The 20,451-nt window shown below is 35.8% G+C and overlaps 1 protein-coding gene across 1 annotated transcript; it reads left to right on the top strand.

Annotated features, from left to right (window-relative positions):
* The first annotated feature begins 1,126 nt into the window (after window positions 1-1,126).
* Window positions 1,127-3,667, top strand: LOC132562400 (uncharacterized). Its single transcript, XM_060227141.1, has one exon. The coding sequence runs from the start codon at window positions 1,143-1,145 to the stop codon at window positions 3,495-3,497; it is 2,355 nt and encodes a 784-aa protein (XP_060083124.1). The 5' UTR covers window positions 1,127-1,142; the 3' UTR covers window positions 3,498-3,667.
* Window positions 3,668-20,451: the final 16,784 nt, after the last annotated feature.

The following is a 20,451-nucleotide window of genomic DNA, read 5'->3' as shown; positions in this document are numbered from 1 at the left end:
ACCAAACGTCTTGTATGCGAACTAACTAGTTAAACATTTCAAGGGGATCCGTGTCACCAACAGCCATAGTTTGCCATATTTCCAGTCGCGTGGTAACTTGTCAAAGGGCAAACTCGCGCTGAACGTTTTACAACAAATTTTGTCTATCATTGACGTGTATGTGAATGTGAATATAAAACTAAATTACGTTTCTTGTAACGGGCTGCGAGGAGATAATGAGTGATTAGTGTTCACAAAATGTCAGCTTCCTCGTTTTATATATGTTCTAAATGTGCTAGTAATCTGACTATTTTGCTTTTGAAAATGTATTAAATATAATATTGCTGCTCGCGCTGCGCATGCCTGAAAAATACTAAAATATAAGATACATTTGTGAAATATGTTTGTTACTACTGAAGACGCTATCAAATATCCTCTATTTAGAAAAATAGAAAAAAAAAATGGAAAACACGACAGGTTGTAAAACATAAGCACCTTTAGTTCTCATCCAGATAAGAATTGGGACGTCACGACTGAAATGTTATTCATGACGCCACAGTTCGTATCTATGTAAAACATCTGAAAACGAAATGAAAGTGCTTAGGTTTTAGTTTCTACAACTTGTCGTGTTTTCCAATATTTTAACTTTATTTCTATATTTGCTGGGCTCAGAGAATTCACCACAGTTTAAATTAAATATATATATGAAGAGAGAGAGAGAGAGAGAGAGAGAGAGAGAGAGAGAGAGAGAGAGAGAGGTTACAAACCAGATAGTGTAGGAATACAGGTACATATGTGTAGGTAGCTCAATGGGCAAGTCACCTGATCATAAATCATATAAAATACACAGGGTAACAAGGTGTCAGTTAAAATCTGTCCAGTCTGATGGTAATCGAAATTTTAAGGGAAGTTAAAGGCGGTTTAATTTCCTTGAGTTATGAGTGTGAAACTAACATATACTTAAAGAGTTATTACTTCTTCCTGTACGAAAGTTATTCACGTGCTGATCACATGGCCATTCCTTTGTTTAAATTGATCAGGAAATTTAACATTTTTCTTGCACACATAAGAGGTGTACACCATCGAAGCGACCAGGTCTGATGTTTAAAGACTGCCAGATTTGTCTATATCAAATTGTACGTGTATGTTACCAAATCCTACCAATGTCTTCATTAACCAGTAGTGCTGTACTAATATGTACTCTGTGTGTTTTACTATGTTTGGGTTCGGATGATGTCAGTCAGGCTACGCTACAAGGGCTGGAACGACACAAGATGGTTTTTCACCCCAATGTCAATGAATTTCATCAAAAAAAGTGCGAAGACTGGAACGGCAACTATGAACCAGAATCTGACAATACGACACAGCAATGCCACATGGATATTGCTGAAAATGAAACAATAGAGACAATCGTGTATGACATTATCAACAACGGATATAACTTTGTTCATTTATATTTACAATTCTTCGGTAATGGGAACGCTACCTACACGAAGTGTGTTATAGAGCCCCAACAGTGGGTGTGGACGTTTGGTGGATCTCAGAGAGCTTTACAGTACCTCAAATGGCCGCCGGAGTATATTGTCTGGTCAATGGGATTACTGGCTACCTATTCCCAACTAAATCCTTATACTGTAAATATCAATGTTCACGAGGACTGTCCCATCTTTGTTGGAAGGAAAAACACAACAGGACAAATAGGTTTGACACTGTCGATGCTTTCTAAAGAATTAAGTAAACAAGGAGGAATGATGTACGACTCCAGTTATTTTTGTTTCAAAACAAGGACTTACATAGAAAATGAGGCAATATACAAATTGTGTTTGAATGTAATATGCCCTTTGGAAGCGACAGGTTACATTTGCTGTCATATGGAGTGGAACTATAATCGTTCAGTATTAGTTTGTCCTTCGGAACCATTCATGTATGACGCGGTCTGGTGGATTGTTCCGTTTGTTGTAGGAAGCGTTCTTTTTGCCTATTTCCCTGTTGTCTTGCTCCTTTGTGCTGCAGAAGTCCGTGACAATTCAGTAACAGATGAAAAACCACGCAAGTCAACCTCTATCGTAGACGAAACTACACCGCTCATAAACACACAGATGGACACAGACAGTGATTGGTTATATACGAGTACAATTACGGTCTGGACAATCCTCGCCTACCAAGTGGTCATTCTCGGTCGCCGTTTTCCGACCGGTTTATCAAGAACTTTCCGATTTCTCTTTGTAATTTTCAGTTTATCTTTCATTGTGATCAAAGTAGTAGTACATTATCGTTATCAGAATGATTTCGTTGTGGCGAGTGTCGCGCAAGGGACTCCTATGGACTTTCTGTCAGTTTTGGCCGGATATGAAGAAAGTAAGCAAAACTTCCTTCGAAGCATCGGCGGTCCATACGAAGCTTGTGTATTGTACTTGATAGGAATGATAATCTTTATGGTTATCCCTAGAGATTTATCGAAACTGATGGAGACAAGTATTCCTTACAGCCAAACTGGAGGAATGTCTCCTCTTATAATACCAAAACATATTCAGGACTGTTTAGGTTCTGTGAATATACACGAGACAGTTACAGGTTATAGACTTGTGTACAGAACAATGACATCAAATTTCTTCATGTTATTGAATTCTGACTTCTGGGCGTACACCTATCGCATTCAGAAACAGCGGTTCTGTGACCTACCTGTACATCGCATTATAGCAGTTCTCACATTCCCTCTGTACTGTGCATTCTGTTTATGCGAGATCTGTGCATGCATAATATATTTTGGATTGCCTATAATATTTTTCATTGCCGTGTTTCTCAATTCTTACATTTCTGCGCTATGGTGCATGCTTAAAACTACCAGGCTTTCCTTTCGGATTCCATTACTGATGATTATAATGCCAATGATGTTGGGAATGATGACGTATATTATATACATGTTCAGTATCATCTTCGTTGGAAGTTTTATCTTCCTGTCTCGTGTTGCTATTTTTACCTACACAGGACTATTTGCCTTCCCGAACTATTCGTATGGATATATCATCTTCTCCGTTACCATCATGCTGTACATACGAGATGTAATCAACCATGTCCGTGACGTCTACCGTGAACTCTTTCTGGAACTCGTAGATCTGTGCAGTGTATATCAGACGAACAACGCGAACTGTCCAGTCATGGTGTTCCGGGTTGTCGACAGAGTTAAATACATCCCAGGAAATCTGTTCTTCAAGGTGGTGAAGCGATATCAACCTACTAGGTTACAAATAATCAAGGCGTTTATCAAGATTATGATAGTTGTTTTTGTATTATTCATTTCTGTCTACCTGATAACTAATTTTCAGAGATTTAAACAACTCTCTATTCTTACACAGTCCGTCACTACGCTGTTCGTTTGTCTGTTACCAAAGCTGTTGGAGGGAACGTGTTCACTTAATGACACTGGATTCAGCAAGCAACTGAGAACTGAAGTGATGAAATGTATCGATGAATATTGTTCGAAAACAGGTGACTCTGTTTCTGATGGCCCCATGTAAAACTTTCTAAAGTAAGCAAAGGAAGTCATATGAATACTGTTACTCATAAATGCCTGGCCCAAGCTGTTCAAAGGCTAGTTAGACATTACCAATGGTTAACGAAAATATTCTTAGATATAAAACAAAATATGAAACATAATTTATAATTTCACGGGCTGCAGATTTGTTGAGACAGGTCAGTTTGAATATTTTAATGTTTAATGTTTTAAACCCTTTTTTTTCCCAGTCTCATTTCTTTTTGTTTTTTGTTTTTTTTTTTACAAACAAATGGCTTACTTAAACTAGCTTTTGAAGAATCGGGGCCAGTACGCTAAGTAATTTGTTTAATGTAACAGTTTTAATATCAATTTCATTATCTAGATGTATGTCGTTAAGGACGTTGTCTTTAACAAACATATATAATCTGCATGCAATGTGTTAATTGTAATGATCTGTGGCACTGTCCGTATATAGATATATTTCTGATTCGTTAACAACTAACAACTGTGAAATGTATTACAATTTGTTAAGATATTTTAACTTTTGTTCCTGCTGATTTCAAATTCCCAAGCCTGATTTTATAGATATTCACAAACCAGCCTATCAGCATTACCGAATAGTCTTAGCATGATGAACAAACCGCACGATACTTCAAAATTAATTCATTATTTAACATACTGCTATATTTGTATTGAAATTCCATTTTTATTTGTGTTTTTGGTATGTACATAGACACCTGTAATCGACAATGAGCGTTATCATACTACTAAAACAATCACTGCTTGTTAATTGTACATCCACTACATGTGATTATATTGAGTCATTATGTTGAAAACATTGCTTGATTTATGCTTACAAATGTCTCCGATAAGGTTGACCTGAACAATGTATTGATTGTTTATTAGATAATGAGGACACTATGGGAAAATACATAATACAATTAATATATTGGTATAAAACTCTTTCTTATGTCTGCACAGTATTGCTAAAAAGGGACTTTTTTGTCTATACATACTTTTAAATAAAACTTATTCGGTAGAAATGAAGCCATGTTTTTTCACTCTTTCTGTATTGTGTTCGAAATATAAATTTTTATATTCGTAGTGAAAATGTTTCAAATGTTATATATGCTTTCTGTACTTCAACATTAAACATTATCAATATTAATGTATAGTAATATTCTTTAGTATAGTAATATCTAGTGTGTTTTACAAAATCTCGGGAGATCTGTAAGGTACAAAAACTCAATTTATTTTGAAATACAATTTCATAGATATATTTGGAGAAACGATGATTTTACTAAACCTGTTACCGCACTAACATCATTTATAAAATGATATCGGTACAAGGAAATAACTATAATGCTGATTTCCTTGTTGGCATACACACTTCACTGTTAAGCTAAGATCAGATCAGTTTTCATACTGTGTTTGTATGTGGTTTTACGTCCGCAACAGCGGAAATAAATGTATGTAATTGTATAGATGTTGTTTACGGATCATTAGGGCCTTTCAAGGGCATTTAAGATCCATGTTGACGTGGCGCGATAACTTGACACTCTACATGGTGACAGTATACAGACTTAATAGACCGTGTTGTGTGGCGTTCTTGACATGTCGAGTTATGTACGTTCAAGTATAACTGTCGGTGATGTATATATTATTCTTTTTAAAGTAATTTTATGTGATGTTTCTCTGCGAAAAGTAAACAATTACCTCACAGGAAGACAGGTTTAAAAATTAATCTTAAAATGACTTTCCAAATTTTATTTTCAAATTAAATATAAGGACATAATCAAACTAAGCCTAAACGTTTTTTTTTTCATTTTTATTTGTGAGGTGAGCGAATGTGTGCAGCGCGTGTTTCGAGAGACTGTGATATTTTTGTCGGGAATCACATCATGACTTCAACTTGGTGAATGCCATGACGAGCAAAGTGTTTTTAGTTTGATTATATTCGTAACGGCCAACTAGCAAAGTAAATGCCTTTAAGGAGTATACCAAGGCGAATAAACTTCTGTAAAAGGAGCAATGCCGTTGTAAATGTTTGGTCTTAACGTCCTACCTACAGCTATTGCCATATAAGGACGGTCCTTCTGACGTATACAACTTATATAGTATGTGCCTAATGTGTGTTTGTATGAGAAACGGCGATATGATTCATTTGCCGACTAGAGATTTTTTTAGAATAACGTTAGTGGTGTATGTGTCCATCACGATTGAAGATTTGTCATTTAAGTGATCGTTAGCGAGAGTTGTGTCTCTTTATTCGGTAAAGTTGTTCAAAAGCTGGTTTAAGATTGTCAGTGGTTAATGGAAATTTTCCAACGTGTATTAAACGAAATCGGGAGTCATATACACTGGAATTAAACTGCACCGTAAATCTGTTTTGTTCTTCTAGGGTCCGTCAGTTTTAAAACGTAGGGGTGACTGACGAAAAGGAAATATTGATAGAGATGCAATAACGCTATCCTTCCTGTTGTATATGTATAATCCGGACCCATTACTACAGTGTTACTGACTTCATTCCTCCTCTATAGCTCTGTGCTTTTTCTTGTCTTGGTGTCTCCCTTGTCTCTCCCGAGACATAGATTTTGTACGTGTTGGTAATCAAATAATGTACATGTACCCCCCCCCCCCCCTTTGACCTCTTCCTCCCCTACCCTCCGGAATAACAGATGGTGGAGTAAATACAATACTGGACAATATCTAACATGTGTTGTGAGAATAAACCCAAAAGTCTGTTAGTTCATACCATTGTATAATGGTTTGTAATTATTTTTATAACTGTTGATATGATTTTTGTTGATACTTTGATCATAACAGATCTTTTCATACATTTGTATCTAGTTTGATATGTGCAAAATAGCGGAAGCGTTGTCAACAACGGAACGTGTCAATAATATTTACACAAAAAGACCGTTACTTCCTGCATCAGGTGAAGTCAATGGTAGGTACTATAGCTCGATGAATACGTTATTTTATGATTCTGTCGACAGACATGTGAATTTCAGGTTGTATAACAATGACGATTTGTTTATTATTAGAAGAAATATCAACAGAGAATCACTTGTCTGTGAACATCTCGCGGTGATTGTACAAAATGGCGTTTGTTTGGTTGTTTAAACATACAGATAAGATAATGTTTTGTTGTGCATTGAAAGAAATAGAGCATTTATAGAACTTGCTGAAGCAAATAACATATTTTGCTATTGCAATGTAGGTCACAAATAAATCTTATCTGGCTGTTACGTGCTACTCCTCTTTCCAGGTGCTAACTAAAGTGATATCGAAATTAATACCTCAGGAGCGGTGACCTTGACCTTACACACAGACTGATGTGTTGGTCATACAGAAGATAACAACATAGTAATCTAGTATAATGAAGTCAAGCTTCACGTTTGATACTGTATTATACAAAGATCTGATATTTGGTATTTTGGGGGAGGTGAAATATTGTCTCTGTTTTCTTTTCTATAACTATTGCAACTAATTTGTTTTGTTTCCATTATCAATCTTAATATATTGTATCTTGTGTCGCCTCAGTTTCTCAGACTCTTCAGTGATGCTAAGGGCCTAAATCTTAAACCTAGAACATAAGGAACAAATAGAAAAAAGAAAGAGGAACAGATGTAACACAGACAAAAAAGTAAGGGGAACAGATGAAACACAGACAAAAAAGTAAGGGGAACAGATGAAACACAGACAAAAAAGTAAGGGGAAAAGATGAAACACAAAAAAGTAAGGGAAACGGGTGAAAACATAGACAAAAAAGGGGGGAACAGGTTAAACACAGATAAAACAAAGTAAGGGGAACAGGTTAAACGCAAATAAAAAAGTAAGGGGAACAGATGAAACACAGACAAAAAAGTGAGGGGAACAGATGAAACACAAAAAAGTAAGGGGAACAGATGTAACACAAAAAAGTAAGGGAAACGGGTGAAAACATAGACAAAAAAGTAAGGGGAACAGATGTAACACAAAAAAGTAAGGGGAACAGATGAAACACAGACAAAAAAGTGAGGGGAACAGATGAAACACAAAAAAGTAAGGGAAACGGGTGAAAACATAGACAAAAAAGGGGGGAACAGGTTAAACACAGATAAAACAAAGTAAGGGGAACAGATGAAACACAGACAAAAAAGTAAGGGGAACAGATGAAACACAGACAAAAAAGTAAGGGGAACAGATGAAACAAAAAAAGTAAGGGGAACAGATGAAACACAGACAAAAAAGTAAGGGGAACAGATGAAACGCAAAAAGTAAGGGGAACAGATGAAACACAGACAAAAAAGTAAGGGAAACAGATGAAACACAAAAAGTAAGGGGAACAGATGAAACACAAAAAAGTAAGAGGAACAGATGAAACACAAAAAAGTAAGGGGAACAGATGTAACACAGACAAAAAAGTAAGGGGAACAGATGAAACACAGACAAAAAAGTATGGGGAACAGATGAAACACAAAAAAGGGGAACAGATGAAACACAAAAAAGTAAGGGGAACAGATGAAACACAAAAAAAGTAAGGGGAAAAGATGAAACACAAAAAAAGTAAGGGGAACAGATGAAACACAGACAAAAAAGTAAGGGGAACAGATGAAACACAAAAAAAAGTAAGGGGAACAGATGTAACACAAAAAAAGTAAGGGGAACAGATGAAACACAGACAAAAAAGTAAGGGGAACAGATGAAACACAGACAAAAAGGTAAGGGGAACAGATGAAACACAGACAAAAAAGTAAGGGGAACAGATGAAACACAGACAAAAAAGTAAGGGAAACAGATGAAACACAGACAAAAAAGTAAGGGGAACAGATGAAACACAGACAAAAAAGTAAGGGGAACAGATGAAACACAAAAAAGTAAGGGGAACAGATGAAACACAGACAAAAAAGTAAGGGGAACAGATGAAACACAGACAAAAAAGTAAGGGGAACAGATGAAACACAGACAAAAAAGTGAGGGGAACAGAAAAAACACAGACAAAAAAGTAAGGGGAACAGATGAAACACAGACAAAAAAGTAAGGGAAACAGATGAAACACAAAAAAGGGGAACAGATGAAACACAGACAAAAAACTAAGGGGAACAGATGTAACATAAAAAAGTAAGGGGAACAGATGAAACACAAAAAAAGTAAGGGGAACAGATGAAACACAGACAAAAAAGTAAGGGGAACAGATGAAACACAGACAAAAAAGTAAGGGGAACAGATGAAACACAAAAAAGTAAGGGGAAAAGATGAAACACAAAAAAAGTAAGGGGAACAGATGAAACACAAAAAAGTAAGGGGAACAGATGAAACACAGACAATGAAACACAGACAAAAAAGTAAGGGGAACAGATGAAACACAAAAAAAAGTAAGGGGAACAGATGAAACACAAAAAAAGTAAGGGGAACAGATGAAACACAGACAAAAAAGTAAGGGGAACAGATGAAACACAGACAAAAAAGTAAGGGGAACAGATGAAACACAGACAAAAAAGTAAGGGGAACAGATGAAACACAAAAAAGTAAGGGGAACAGATGAAACACAAAAAAGTAAGGGGAACAGATGAAACACACAAAAAGTAAGGGAATCAGATGAAACACACAAAAAGTAAGGGGAACAGATGAAACACAAAAAAGTAAGGGGAACAGATGAAACACACAAAAAGTAAGGGGAACAGATGAAACACAAAAAAGTAAGGGGAACAGATGAAACACAGACAAAAAAGTAAGGGAAACAGATGAAACACAAAAAAGTAAGGGGAACAGATGAAACACAGACAAAAAAGTAAGGGAAACAGATGAAACACAAAAAAGTAAGGGGAACAGATGAAACACAAAAAAGTAAGGGGAACAGATGAAACACAAAAAAGTAAGGGGAACAGATGAAACACAAAAAAGTAAGGGGAACAGATGAAACACAGAAAAAAAAGTAAGGGAAACAGATGAAACACAAAAAAGTAAGGGGAACAGATGAAACACAAAAAAAGTAAGGGGAACAGATGAAACACAAAAAAGTAAGGGGATCAGATGAAACACACAAAAAGTAAGGGGAAAAGATGAAACAGAAAAAAGTAAGGGGAACAGATGAAACACAAAAAAGTAAGGGGATCAGATGAAACACACAAAAAGTAAGGGGAACAGATGAAACACAAAAAAGTAAGGGGAACAGATGAAACACAGATAAAAAAGTAAGGGAAACAGATGAAACACAAAAAAGTAAGGGGAACAGATGAAACACAAAAAAGTAAGGGGAACAGATGAAACACAAAAAAGTAAGGGGATCAGATGAAACACACAAAAAGTAAGGGGATCAGATGAAACACACAAAAAGTAAGGGGATCAGATGAAACACACAAAAAGTAAGGGGAACAGATGAAACACAAAAAAGTAAGGGGAACAGATGAAACACAAAAAAGTAAGGGGAACAGATGAAACACACAAAAAGTAAGGGGAACAGATGAAACACAAAAAAGTAAGGGGAACAGATGAAACACAGACAAAAAAGTAAGGGGAACAGATGAAACACAGACAAAAAAGTAAGGGGAACAGATGAAACACAAAAAAAAGTAAGGGGAACAGATGAAACACAGAAAAAAAGTAAGGGGAACAGATGAAACACAAAAAAAGTAAGGGGAACAGATGAAACACAAAAAAGTAAGGGGATCAGATGAAACACAAAAAAAGTAAGGGGAACAGATGAAACACAAAAATAGTAAGGGGATCAAATGAAACACACAAAAAGTAAGGGAAACAGATGAAACACAAAAAAGTAAGGGAAACAGATGAAACACAAAAAAGTAAGGGGAACAGATGAAACACACAAAAAGTAAGGGGAACAGATGAAAAACAAAAAAGTAAGGGGAACAGATGAAACACAAAAAAGTAAGGGGAACAGATGAAACACAAAAAAAGTAAGGGGAACAGATGAAACACAAAAAAGTAAGGGGATCAGATGAAACACACAAAAAGTAAGGGGATCAGATGAAACACACAAAAAGTAAGGGGAAAAGATGAAACAGAAAAAAGTAAGGGGAACAGATGAAACACAAAAAAAGTAAGGGGAACAGATGAAACACAAAAAAGTAAGGGGAACAAATGAAACACAAAAAAGTAAGGGGAACAGATGAAACACAGACAAAAAAGTAAGGGGAACAGATGAAACACAGACAAAAAAGTAAGGGGAACAGATGAAACACAAAAAAGTAAGGGGAACAGATGAAACACAAAAAAAGTAAGGGGAAAAGATGAAACACAAAAAAAGTAAGGGGAACAGATGAAACACAAAAAAGTAAGGGGATCAGATGAAACACACAAAAAGCACAAAAAAAGTAAGGGGAACAGATGAACACAAAAAAGTAAGGGGAACACAAAAAAGTAAGGGGAACAGATGAAACACAGACAAAAAAGTAAGGGGAACAGATGAAACACAAAAAAAGTAAGGGGAACAGATGAAACACAAAAAAGTAAGGGGAACAGATGAAACACAAAAAAGTAAGGGGATCAGATGAAACACAGGCAAAAAAGTAAGGGGAACAGATGAAACACAAAAAAAAGTAAGGGGAACAGATGAAACACAAAAAAAAAGTAAGGGGAACAGATGAAACACAAAAAAGTAAGGGGAACAGATGAAACACAAAAAAAGTAAGGGGAACAGATGTAAACACAAAACAAAAAAAGTAAGGGGAACAGATGAAACACACAAAAAAGTAAGGGGAACAGATGAAACACAAAAAAGTAAGGGGAACAGATGAAACACAAAAAAGTAAGGGGAACAGATGAAACACAAAAAAGTAAGGGGAACAGAAGAAACACACAAAAAGTAAGGGGAACAGATGAAACACAAAAAAGTAAGGGGAACAGATGAAACACAAAAAAGTAAGGGGAACAGATGAAACACACAAAAAGTAAGGGGATCAGATGAAACACAAAAAAGTAAGGGGATCAGATGAAACACAAAAAAGTAAGGGGATCAGATGAAACACAAAAAAGTAAGGGGAACAGATGAAACACACAAAAAGTAAGGGGAACAGATGAAACACACAAAAAGTAAGGGGAACAGATGAAACACAAAAAAGTAAGGGGAACAGATGAAACACAAAAAAAGTAAGGGGAAAAGATGAAACACAAAAAAGTAAGGGGAACAGATGAAACACAAAAAAGTAAGGGAAACAGATGAAACACACAAAAAGTAAGGGGAACAGATGAAACACAAAAAAAGTAAGGGGAAGAGATGAAACACAAAAAAGTAAGGGGATCAGATGAAACACACAAAAAGTAAGGGGAAAAGATGAAACACAGACAAAAAAGTAAGGGAAACAGATGAAACACAGACAAAAAAGTAAGGGAAACAGATGAAACACACAGAAAACACAAAAAAAAGTAAGGGGAACAGATGAAACACAAAAAAAGTAAGGGGAACAGATGAAAAACAAAAAAAAAGTAAGGGGAACAGATGAAACACAGACAAAAAAGTAAGGGAAACAGATGAAACACAAAAAAGTAAGGGGAACAGATGAAACACAGACAAAAAAAGTAAGGGGAACAGATGAAACACAAAAAAGTAAGGGGAACAGATGAAACACAAAAAAGTAAGGGGAACAGATGAAACACACAAAAAGTAAGGGGAACAGATGAAACACAGACAAAAAACTAAGGGGAACAGATGAAACACAGACAAAAAAGTAAGGGGAACAGATGAAACACAAAAAAAAAGTAAGGGGAACAGATGAAACACAGATGAAAACAAAAAAAGTAAGGGAACAGATGAAACACAAAAAAAAGTAAGGGGAACAGATGAAACACAAAAAAAGTAAGGGGAAAAGATGAAACACAAAAAAAGTAAGGGGAACAGATGAAACACAAAAAAGTAAGGGGATCAGATGAAACACACAAAAAGTAAGGGGAACAGATGAAACACAGACAAAAAAGTAAGGGAAACAGATGAAACACAAAAAAGTAAGGGAAACAGATGAAACACAAAAAAGTAAGGGGAAAACACACACAAAAAAGATGAAACACAAAAAAGTAAGGGAAACAGATGAAACACAAAAAAGTAAGGGGAACAGATGAAACACAAAAAGTAAGGGGAACAGATGAAACACAGACAAAAAAGTAAGGGAAACAGATGAAACACAAAAAAGTAAGGGGAACAGATGAAACACAAAAAAAGTAAGGGGAACAGATGAAACACAAAAAAGTAAGGGGATCAGATGAAACACACAAAAAGTAAGGGGATCAGATGAAACACAAAACAGTAAGGGGAACAGATGAAACACAAAAAAAAGTAAGGGAAACAGATGAAACACAAAAAAGTAAGGGGAACAGATGAAACACAAAAAAGTAAGGGGAACAGATGAAACACAAAAAAGTAAGGGGAACAGATGAAACACAGACAAAAAAGTAAGGGGAACAGATGAAACACAAAAAACACAAAAAAAAGTAAGGGGAACAGATGAAACACAAAAAAGTAATTTTAACAGATGAAACACAGAAAAAAAATTAAGGTAAAAAGATGAAACACAAAAAAGTAAGGGGAACAGATTAAACACAAAAAAGTTAAGGGGAACAGATGAAACACAGAAAAAAAGTAAATGAAACACAAAAAAAGTAAGGGGAACAGATGAAACACAGACAAAAAAGTAAGGGGAACAGATGAAACACAAAAAAGTAAGGGGAACAGATGAAACACAGACAAAAAAGTAAGGGAAATAGATGAAACACAAAAAAGTAAGGGGAACAGATGAAACACAAAAAAGTAAGGGGAACAGATGAAACACAAAAAAGTAAGGGGAACAGATGAAACACAAAAATAGTAAGGGAAACAGATAAAACACAGACAAAAAAAGTAAGGGAAACAGATGAAACACAAAAAAGTAAGGGGAACAGATGAAACACAGACAAAAAAGTAAGGGGAACAGATGAAACACAGACAAAAAAGTAAGGGGAACAGATGAAACACAGACAAAAAAGTATGGGGAACAGATGAAACACAGACAAAAAAGTAAGGGGAACAGATGTAACACAGACAAAAAAGTAAGGGGAACAGATGAAACACAAAAAAGTAAGGCGAACAGATGAAACACAGATGCAAAAAAGGAAGGGGAACAGATGAAACACAAAAAAGTAAGGGGAATAAATGAGACACAAATAAAAAGTAAGGGGAACAGATGAAACACAGACAAAAAAGTAAGGGGAACAGATGAAACACAGACAAAAAAGTAAGGGGAACAGATGAAACACAAAAAAGTAAGGGGAACAGATGAAACACAAAAAAGTAAGGGGAACAGATGAAACACAGACAAAAAAGTAAGGGGAACAGATGAAACACAAAAAAGTAACAGATGAAACAAAAAAAAAGTAAGGGGAACAGATGAAACACAAAAAAAGTAAGGGGAACAGATGAAACACAAAAAAGTAAGGGGAACAGATGAAACACAAAAAAGTGAAACACAGATGCAAAAAAAGTAAGGGGAACAGATGAAACACAAAAAAGTAAGGGGAATAAATGAAACACAAATAAAAAGTAAGGGGAACATATGAAACACAAAAAAAATAAGAACAGATGAAACACAGAAAAAAAGTAATAAAGATGAAACACAGACAAAAAAAAGGGGAACACATGAAACACAGACAAAAAAGTAAAAAACACAGTAAGGGGAACACATGAACACAGACAAATAACAAAAAAGGAAGGGGAACAGATGAAACACAAAAAAGTAAGGGGAATAAATGAGACACAAATAAAAAGTAAGGGGAACATAGGAGTAACAGATGAAAAAATAAGACATGAGGCTCAAATAATAAAGTAACGAGGAAAGGGTGAAACACATATAAAAATGTAAGAGGAACACATGAGACTCAAATAAGAAAATAAGGGTGAACACATGAGGCTGAAACACATAAGATGGGGAACTGATGAAACACAGTTAAGGGGAACACAAAAGACTCAAATAAGAAAGTAAGGGGGAACAGATGAGACTCAAATGATAAGGTAAGGGGGAACAGATGAGACACTGAATGAAAAGTAAGGGGGAACAGATGAGACACTGAATGAAAATAAAGGAAATGGATGGAATAGAGACAGAAAAATAAGAGAAACTGAACAGATGCTGATAGGTAAGGAAATACCGGGACACAAACATATACAAGAAAAAAAGGGGTTATGTTATCAGCAACTATGGTCATTTAAGGTCGGCCCGCAAATGTACTCAGGGCGAATACATGTGTTGAGTACTTTATGTTTCAATGATAAAGCACACCAAGTGTTAGAGAGATTGAGACAAAAGAAATATGAGAGCAACATCAAAATACTGAAAATAGCATATAATGCATTAAGGAAAACAATTTAATGATATATACTGTATGCTTAACAAGTTACAAAGAAAGAATTTTTAAAGTGAAAAGGATATCGAAAAGATCAGGGACAGAAACCCTTTCAAATACAGTAGAATAACTGTACTGACGGAGTGGTACGAAGGGAGGTAACTCTTGGAGATCATAATGGGAACACCAAAATACAAAAATAATAAAGGTGAAAACATTAACATAATGATGTCCCTTTCTCTCCTTGTCGCTGAAGTCCATCCTCAATTAGAACATACAAACGCATGCTGACATTACCTTCTCTCAGGAGAGTCACTGTACGATTTGGTCGTTTAATGGGTGCTAGCCTTTGATGCTTTGTCTGGAATTAACACTGTTGTGATGCCATCCGGAGAGAATGGAAGTTTTGTAAACCGGGAGGGAAACGCCACTTACTAAATGTTATCTAACCAGACGATTGAGTTGTTTGGAACGTTAACGGCACATTTTTTCTATCTCCGTAAATGTGAAGTTGTGTGTTTGTGTTAAAAACCGCTTATGGAGGTCAGTTTGTTTCCACAATAGTCATGACCTTGATTTTTACTTTGAAATTTGATGCCACGCCCGTTTTAAATGTTCCCAGTACTTTATCAATAAAACAGGATCTTGGTTTGTATCGTGAGGTACCGGAGTTGATGTTTTTATCTCTCTCCCATATATATCCCCGGAAGGGTTGAATGAGGAAGATACATATCTAGAATTCCACTAAAGCCTTGTTGGATTTCATCATCTTCGAATGCAAGACCAAATCAATCTCTATCAGTTTGCAATAGAATCATTCTTTCTTGGTTTACCGTCCTTTGAACAGCCATGATCGTTTTGAGACGGGATATCTCTGTAGTAGCAGGTAGTTACCTTATTGAAGAACACACGGAAAACCCATCGCATTTACAAGAGGATAATGTCAGTACAGATCAGTCTGTTACTTAGCTTCCTGAGAAATGCAAACGGGTAGGGAACGTCATACCATACACCGCGGATCTTAACCTCAGGTTTCGTAGGGCAACGCGCGACCCCTTCAGTAGAATCACTTCGTTTGATGAAAGGACAAGAAATAGTTCTTTATAACGAAGAGGTTATCACAAGACTTCCGTTTACTAGTCTAGAGGTTGTTGCATGACTTCCGTTTACTAGTCTAGAGGTTGTTGCATGACTTCCGTTTACTAGTCTAGAGGTTGTTGCATGACTTCCGTTTACTAGTCTAGAGGTTGTTGCATGACTTCCGTTTACTAGTCTAGAGGTTGTTGCATGACTTCCGTTTACTAGTCTAGAGGTTGTTGCATGACTTCCGTTTACTAGTCTAGAGGTTGTTGCATGACTTCCTTTTACTTATCTAGAGATTGTTACAGGACTTCCGTTCACTAGTCTAGATGCTATTACAAAACTTCCGTTTACTATTCGTCTGTTTACTAAGTGGTATTACAGAATCTGGCTCTGGGAATGCCTTTTAAATGCAATAGAATATTCCTGCAATGAAAAGTGAAAAGTGAAAAGAAAACCAGAAACTGAAAAAATATTTCATCTTTTTGGTGAAGAATGTCTCTGGTATTGTTCTGATTTCATCTTCATGGCTTTCTTTCTATTGAATAAAAAATCTGTAAACAACAACTGCTCGTGTTGGAAATAGAATCGATACATGAAGTCGTAATAATTGGTTTATTCCTTTACAGTATCCATAAAACGCAAGGATTTTTCCGTGTTGTCTATAAATAAATGTCTGTAATCGGTATACAACAGATTTTTTTATTATGTAGGCTGGCTCTCTGTGGATTAAACTTAGTAAAATCGATATTGTATACGCCTTGTTAATTGACCCCCTAATGACATGATGAGGGTAATCTTTGACGGTTACAATATATGGGTATCCCTTATCCACATAAACAAAGACACCGTGTGTAGCAAAGTGAAATACGTCCTTCCCATACCTATGGCTGTCATTCCACCCACAACAAATTGATAGCGCTAAAACAGTGTCAGTAAATTAAGGAATTTCATTAACTCTAATCTGGTTCTACAAAATATTTGAAGGTACATGATGTATCCAAGCGAATACTTGATGAACATTGGCGTTTCGCTAACAGAATCTGATGCTGTCAGGGATATGTTTGGATAATAACCCACGACATCTTTTTGGCATTTAATTCAGCTATCTTGATTGGATAAAGTTGAAATAAGGACTTACATGCCATTTTGAACTTGTATCAGATATATTGATCTACCTTAAATTTTCATCTTTGCTTTCCTATATAACAAAGAATGAGAGGAGGAGGAGGTGGAAGTTGAAATCGTGCACTGTAAAAATTTGAATTTAAATGAAAAAAGTCTAATAAATGTTTTATTGTACGATGTACTTTGTTTTAAACATCAAACGTCCGATTTTAAGTGGTACCACATTTTCCCTCCTGCACGTGTAAGTTCATTCAGTAAATTTTCTAAACCATTTGGAAAAATACCTGTTGCTTCGGCCATGTTTAGAATGCTTTTCGATTTGAAAATTGAAGGAAAGTTCCACAGGTATTGACACCCGATCTGCTTTTTTACTGTTTTTATGTTTCTGCTTGGTTTCTTAAGAGGAATTTTACCAATTATTTCCCATATAGACTATTTGTAAGCTATGCGCGTAAGCCCTATAAACCACGCCACGGAAATTGTCGGCACATCTGTGTGGATATTTGATGGAACGGCAGACCGATCACAAAACAATTAGCTTTTATAAAAAAAAACAAAAAAAAACGCATTGCTTTTTCAGTTTTCTGAAAGTTTTTCGTATAAGAAACTGGCCACCGTACACGTACAAATTAACCCAGATCAATTCATTCCCTTAACCTCACTACTAAAACGATCTTATTACATTATACAATTATTAATAAGTATGTGTCGTGTTTGTTGTTATAATGTAATCTTACATAGTACATCAATCTGAAAGAGAAATAAAAAGAAAACAATGACAATCTATTTCTTCCAGAGATTGAAGAACATTGTTTAGAAAAAATAGCATATGACGTCACCATTTGTATTGTTCTTTTCACGTGACAATTGTATTACGTTACGCCGAAGGTCACGTGGCATTGCTAATCACGTGATGTTTAATTGTTGTATGTTGTTGAAGGCGGGGTTGATACAACAAACGTACATAGATATTCTAGAACAAATAGTATTCTCAATCATGTCTACATCGCCAAGTACATGTAGTTTTGATATCACTGACTTTGCTCATGGTACCGGAGACCGGGGGATGAAGACGACGGGACCTGTTGTCGCGGCGGAAACAGAATATCAGGTAAACCGTTAAACTATAGAAAAAGTTTGTTTATGATACTGTGAAATTGTTGATTGTACTGTTGACATACTCTGTAGAATATAATCTGACAAAACATAGGGATTTTAGATTTGATATACACAATGTAAATACAAGAATGACTTATGAAATTAATTGTTTACAGACAGGACAGGCATATGGAGATGCAGTAAACCCATATCGTCAGAAAAGTCAAGACAGACAGCAGGAACAAGCCATCAGTAAGTCTTATATTCAGAGTTAATATTGATATAAAAGTCCGGCTTATCTTCCTTTTTTTAATTGCTTATCACCTTGGCTTTCATTCGTGCATAAAATGTACAGTGTAACACTGCTCATATAACACTTGTCTTATTTGCGTCTCTTTTTTAAGCTATTGCAGGTAAGGCGGTAGATTTAGCAACTGACCTAGAACCGGAAGACAAACAGGTAAAACCTAAACATGCCTGGACAGAAATCAATATGGACATTGGTCAGTCCACTTTTGCCGACACCATAAATAACGAAGACGTCGTGGTCAGAATTGTCGAAAAGATGGTACAGGAGAAGAATATTGAGAAACCTATTCTTGGGAACATAGTAAAGCACATTTGTCTTCCATCCAAGGAACCGACAAAAAAACCTTCTCCCGAGCAGTCGAGACCATATTGTGGACCTTCTTTCATAAAGGTAAACGGGAAGTGGGTGAATTTGAACAAACGACCGTGTATACTGGTCAGATTACGAGAGAGGATGGCACGTGCTTTTCGCAGATTAAACCGCTGGTACGATGAAGCAGCACTTGATCTCGTCACGTACCTTGCACAGAGACAGGCAAATCAGAAGAGAGATGAGGGACTACGTCAGCAGTAAGACATAGACCTGGAACGCCAATGAAACAAGAGATATATCGAAATCTGTGATTTTATTATGTATTCTCAATATATACATTTTCTTCGGTTCTCAAGTGTTGGCTTTGTTTATACCCTCACTTTGGCTGTGTATGACACTTCACCTTGAAAAAATTGTTCGTTTCTTGTGTAAGCTGCATCCTACTTGTTATTTAGGTTAATCGTTTCAATCAACACTAAACCTCGCCGAATAGTCATTTCATCCAAATATATTTTAAGTTCCTCTACAGCAATCTCAACATTTACATTTTAATGACGTCAAACGAAGCATGCCGTTAATCTAAAATAACATTTCTTAAGCTTGGGGACACATTCACGCCAGGAAACCAAATCCAGCAATACCGACGGAGACATCACACTACATCTGCACGGCTCTAAATGCGGATTATCGATAGTGGTATATACTGAAAAAAGTAATATGATGATTCGCAGCTTTATTAATAATATAGGTAAGCATGTCTACAAAATCCGGGTCAGAAGGGGACAAAACATACAGAGATATTTATACATTTTCGGAAAGCCTATGTAGCAAAATTTATAAATCTAAAATATTACTGGTCTATGTATTACAATCATGAAAAAAAATCACTTCATGTACCAGGTTTGAAATCTTAAATTTACAAAACCAATGCTACTCACAATAACTAAGATATATAAAGAGGAGCAGATTGCTTTCCTTGGAATGGTAGATTTGGTACTTCGTTATCTTCCTCTGGGTCCACTTCTGAGTTTGGTACATTTGATTCAAGACGTAATGTTCTGTGAGTTTTCTGTTTTATAAACTTCCCTAATGTCCTCATATAAATACCACTGTCTAGATGGATCAAGTTCTATTGACACCAATTCTCCTGACTCAGTATCCACAGAGGGAAGGTTCTCAGACACTGTGGGAAAGTCATTAAGTTCCTTTCATAACACTTTCTCTGTCTTAGTAGAGTCAACAGGAAAATGGTGATATTTTGTAAGTTCTTCAATATTAGGTAGTACTGCTCTAGGAAAGATTTCTAGTAAATATTATTGGATTGTCTCTATCTTTCATCAATGTTATGTCCATTACGTGAGAAATTTGTAACTGTATTAGCAATCTCCTCTAGAGGTTCAACATTACTGGACCCCCAGTGTAATTTCTACACATCAAAACACCAGTCAAAATCAAACTTTGAATGGCCAGCAATCATCATGGAGTATTGGACGACAGCTTAGAATGTTAAAATAGACATAAAAACACTTGAAACTTGAATTAAGAAGGAAAAGAAAATGATGTTTTGAATTTTGAAATCCTTCATCCACACGACAGGATCAAATCAAAATAGTAATTAGTTATTGACAAAGCTGCTATCAACACAGGAAAGAAATGATTACAAACAACAATAATTTGCGATGCCTTATCTAACAGAATATTAATTTGAGTCTTTATATATAAAATTGAACTATTT

This window comes from Ylistrum balloti, unplaced genomic scaffold (genome assembly GCF_031769215.1).
Source record: "Ylistrum balloti isolate Yb309-2 unplaced genomic scaffold, AGI_CSIRO_Ybal_v1 Utg371410, whole genome shotgun sequence".
NCBI lineage: Eukaryota > Metazoa > Mollusca > Bivalvia > Pectinida > Pectinidae > Ylistrum > Ylistrum balloti.
This window is presented reverse-complemented; position numbering and strand designations above follow the sequence as displayed.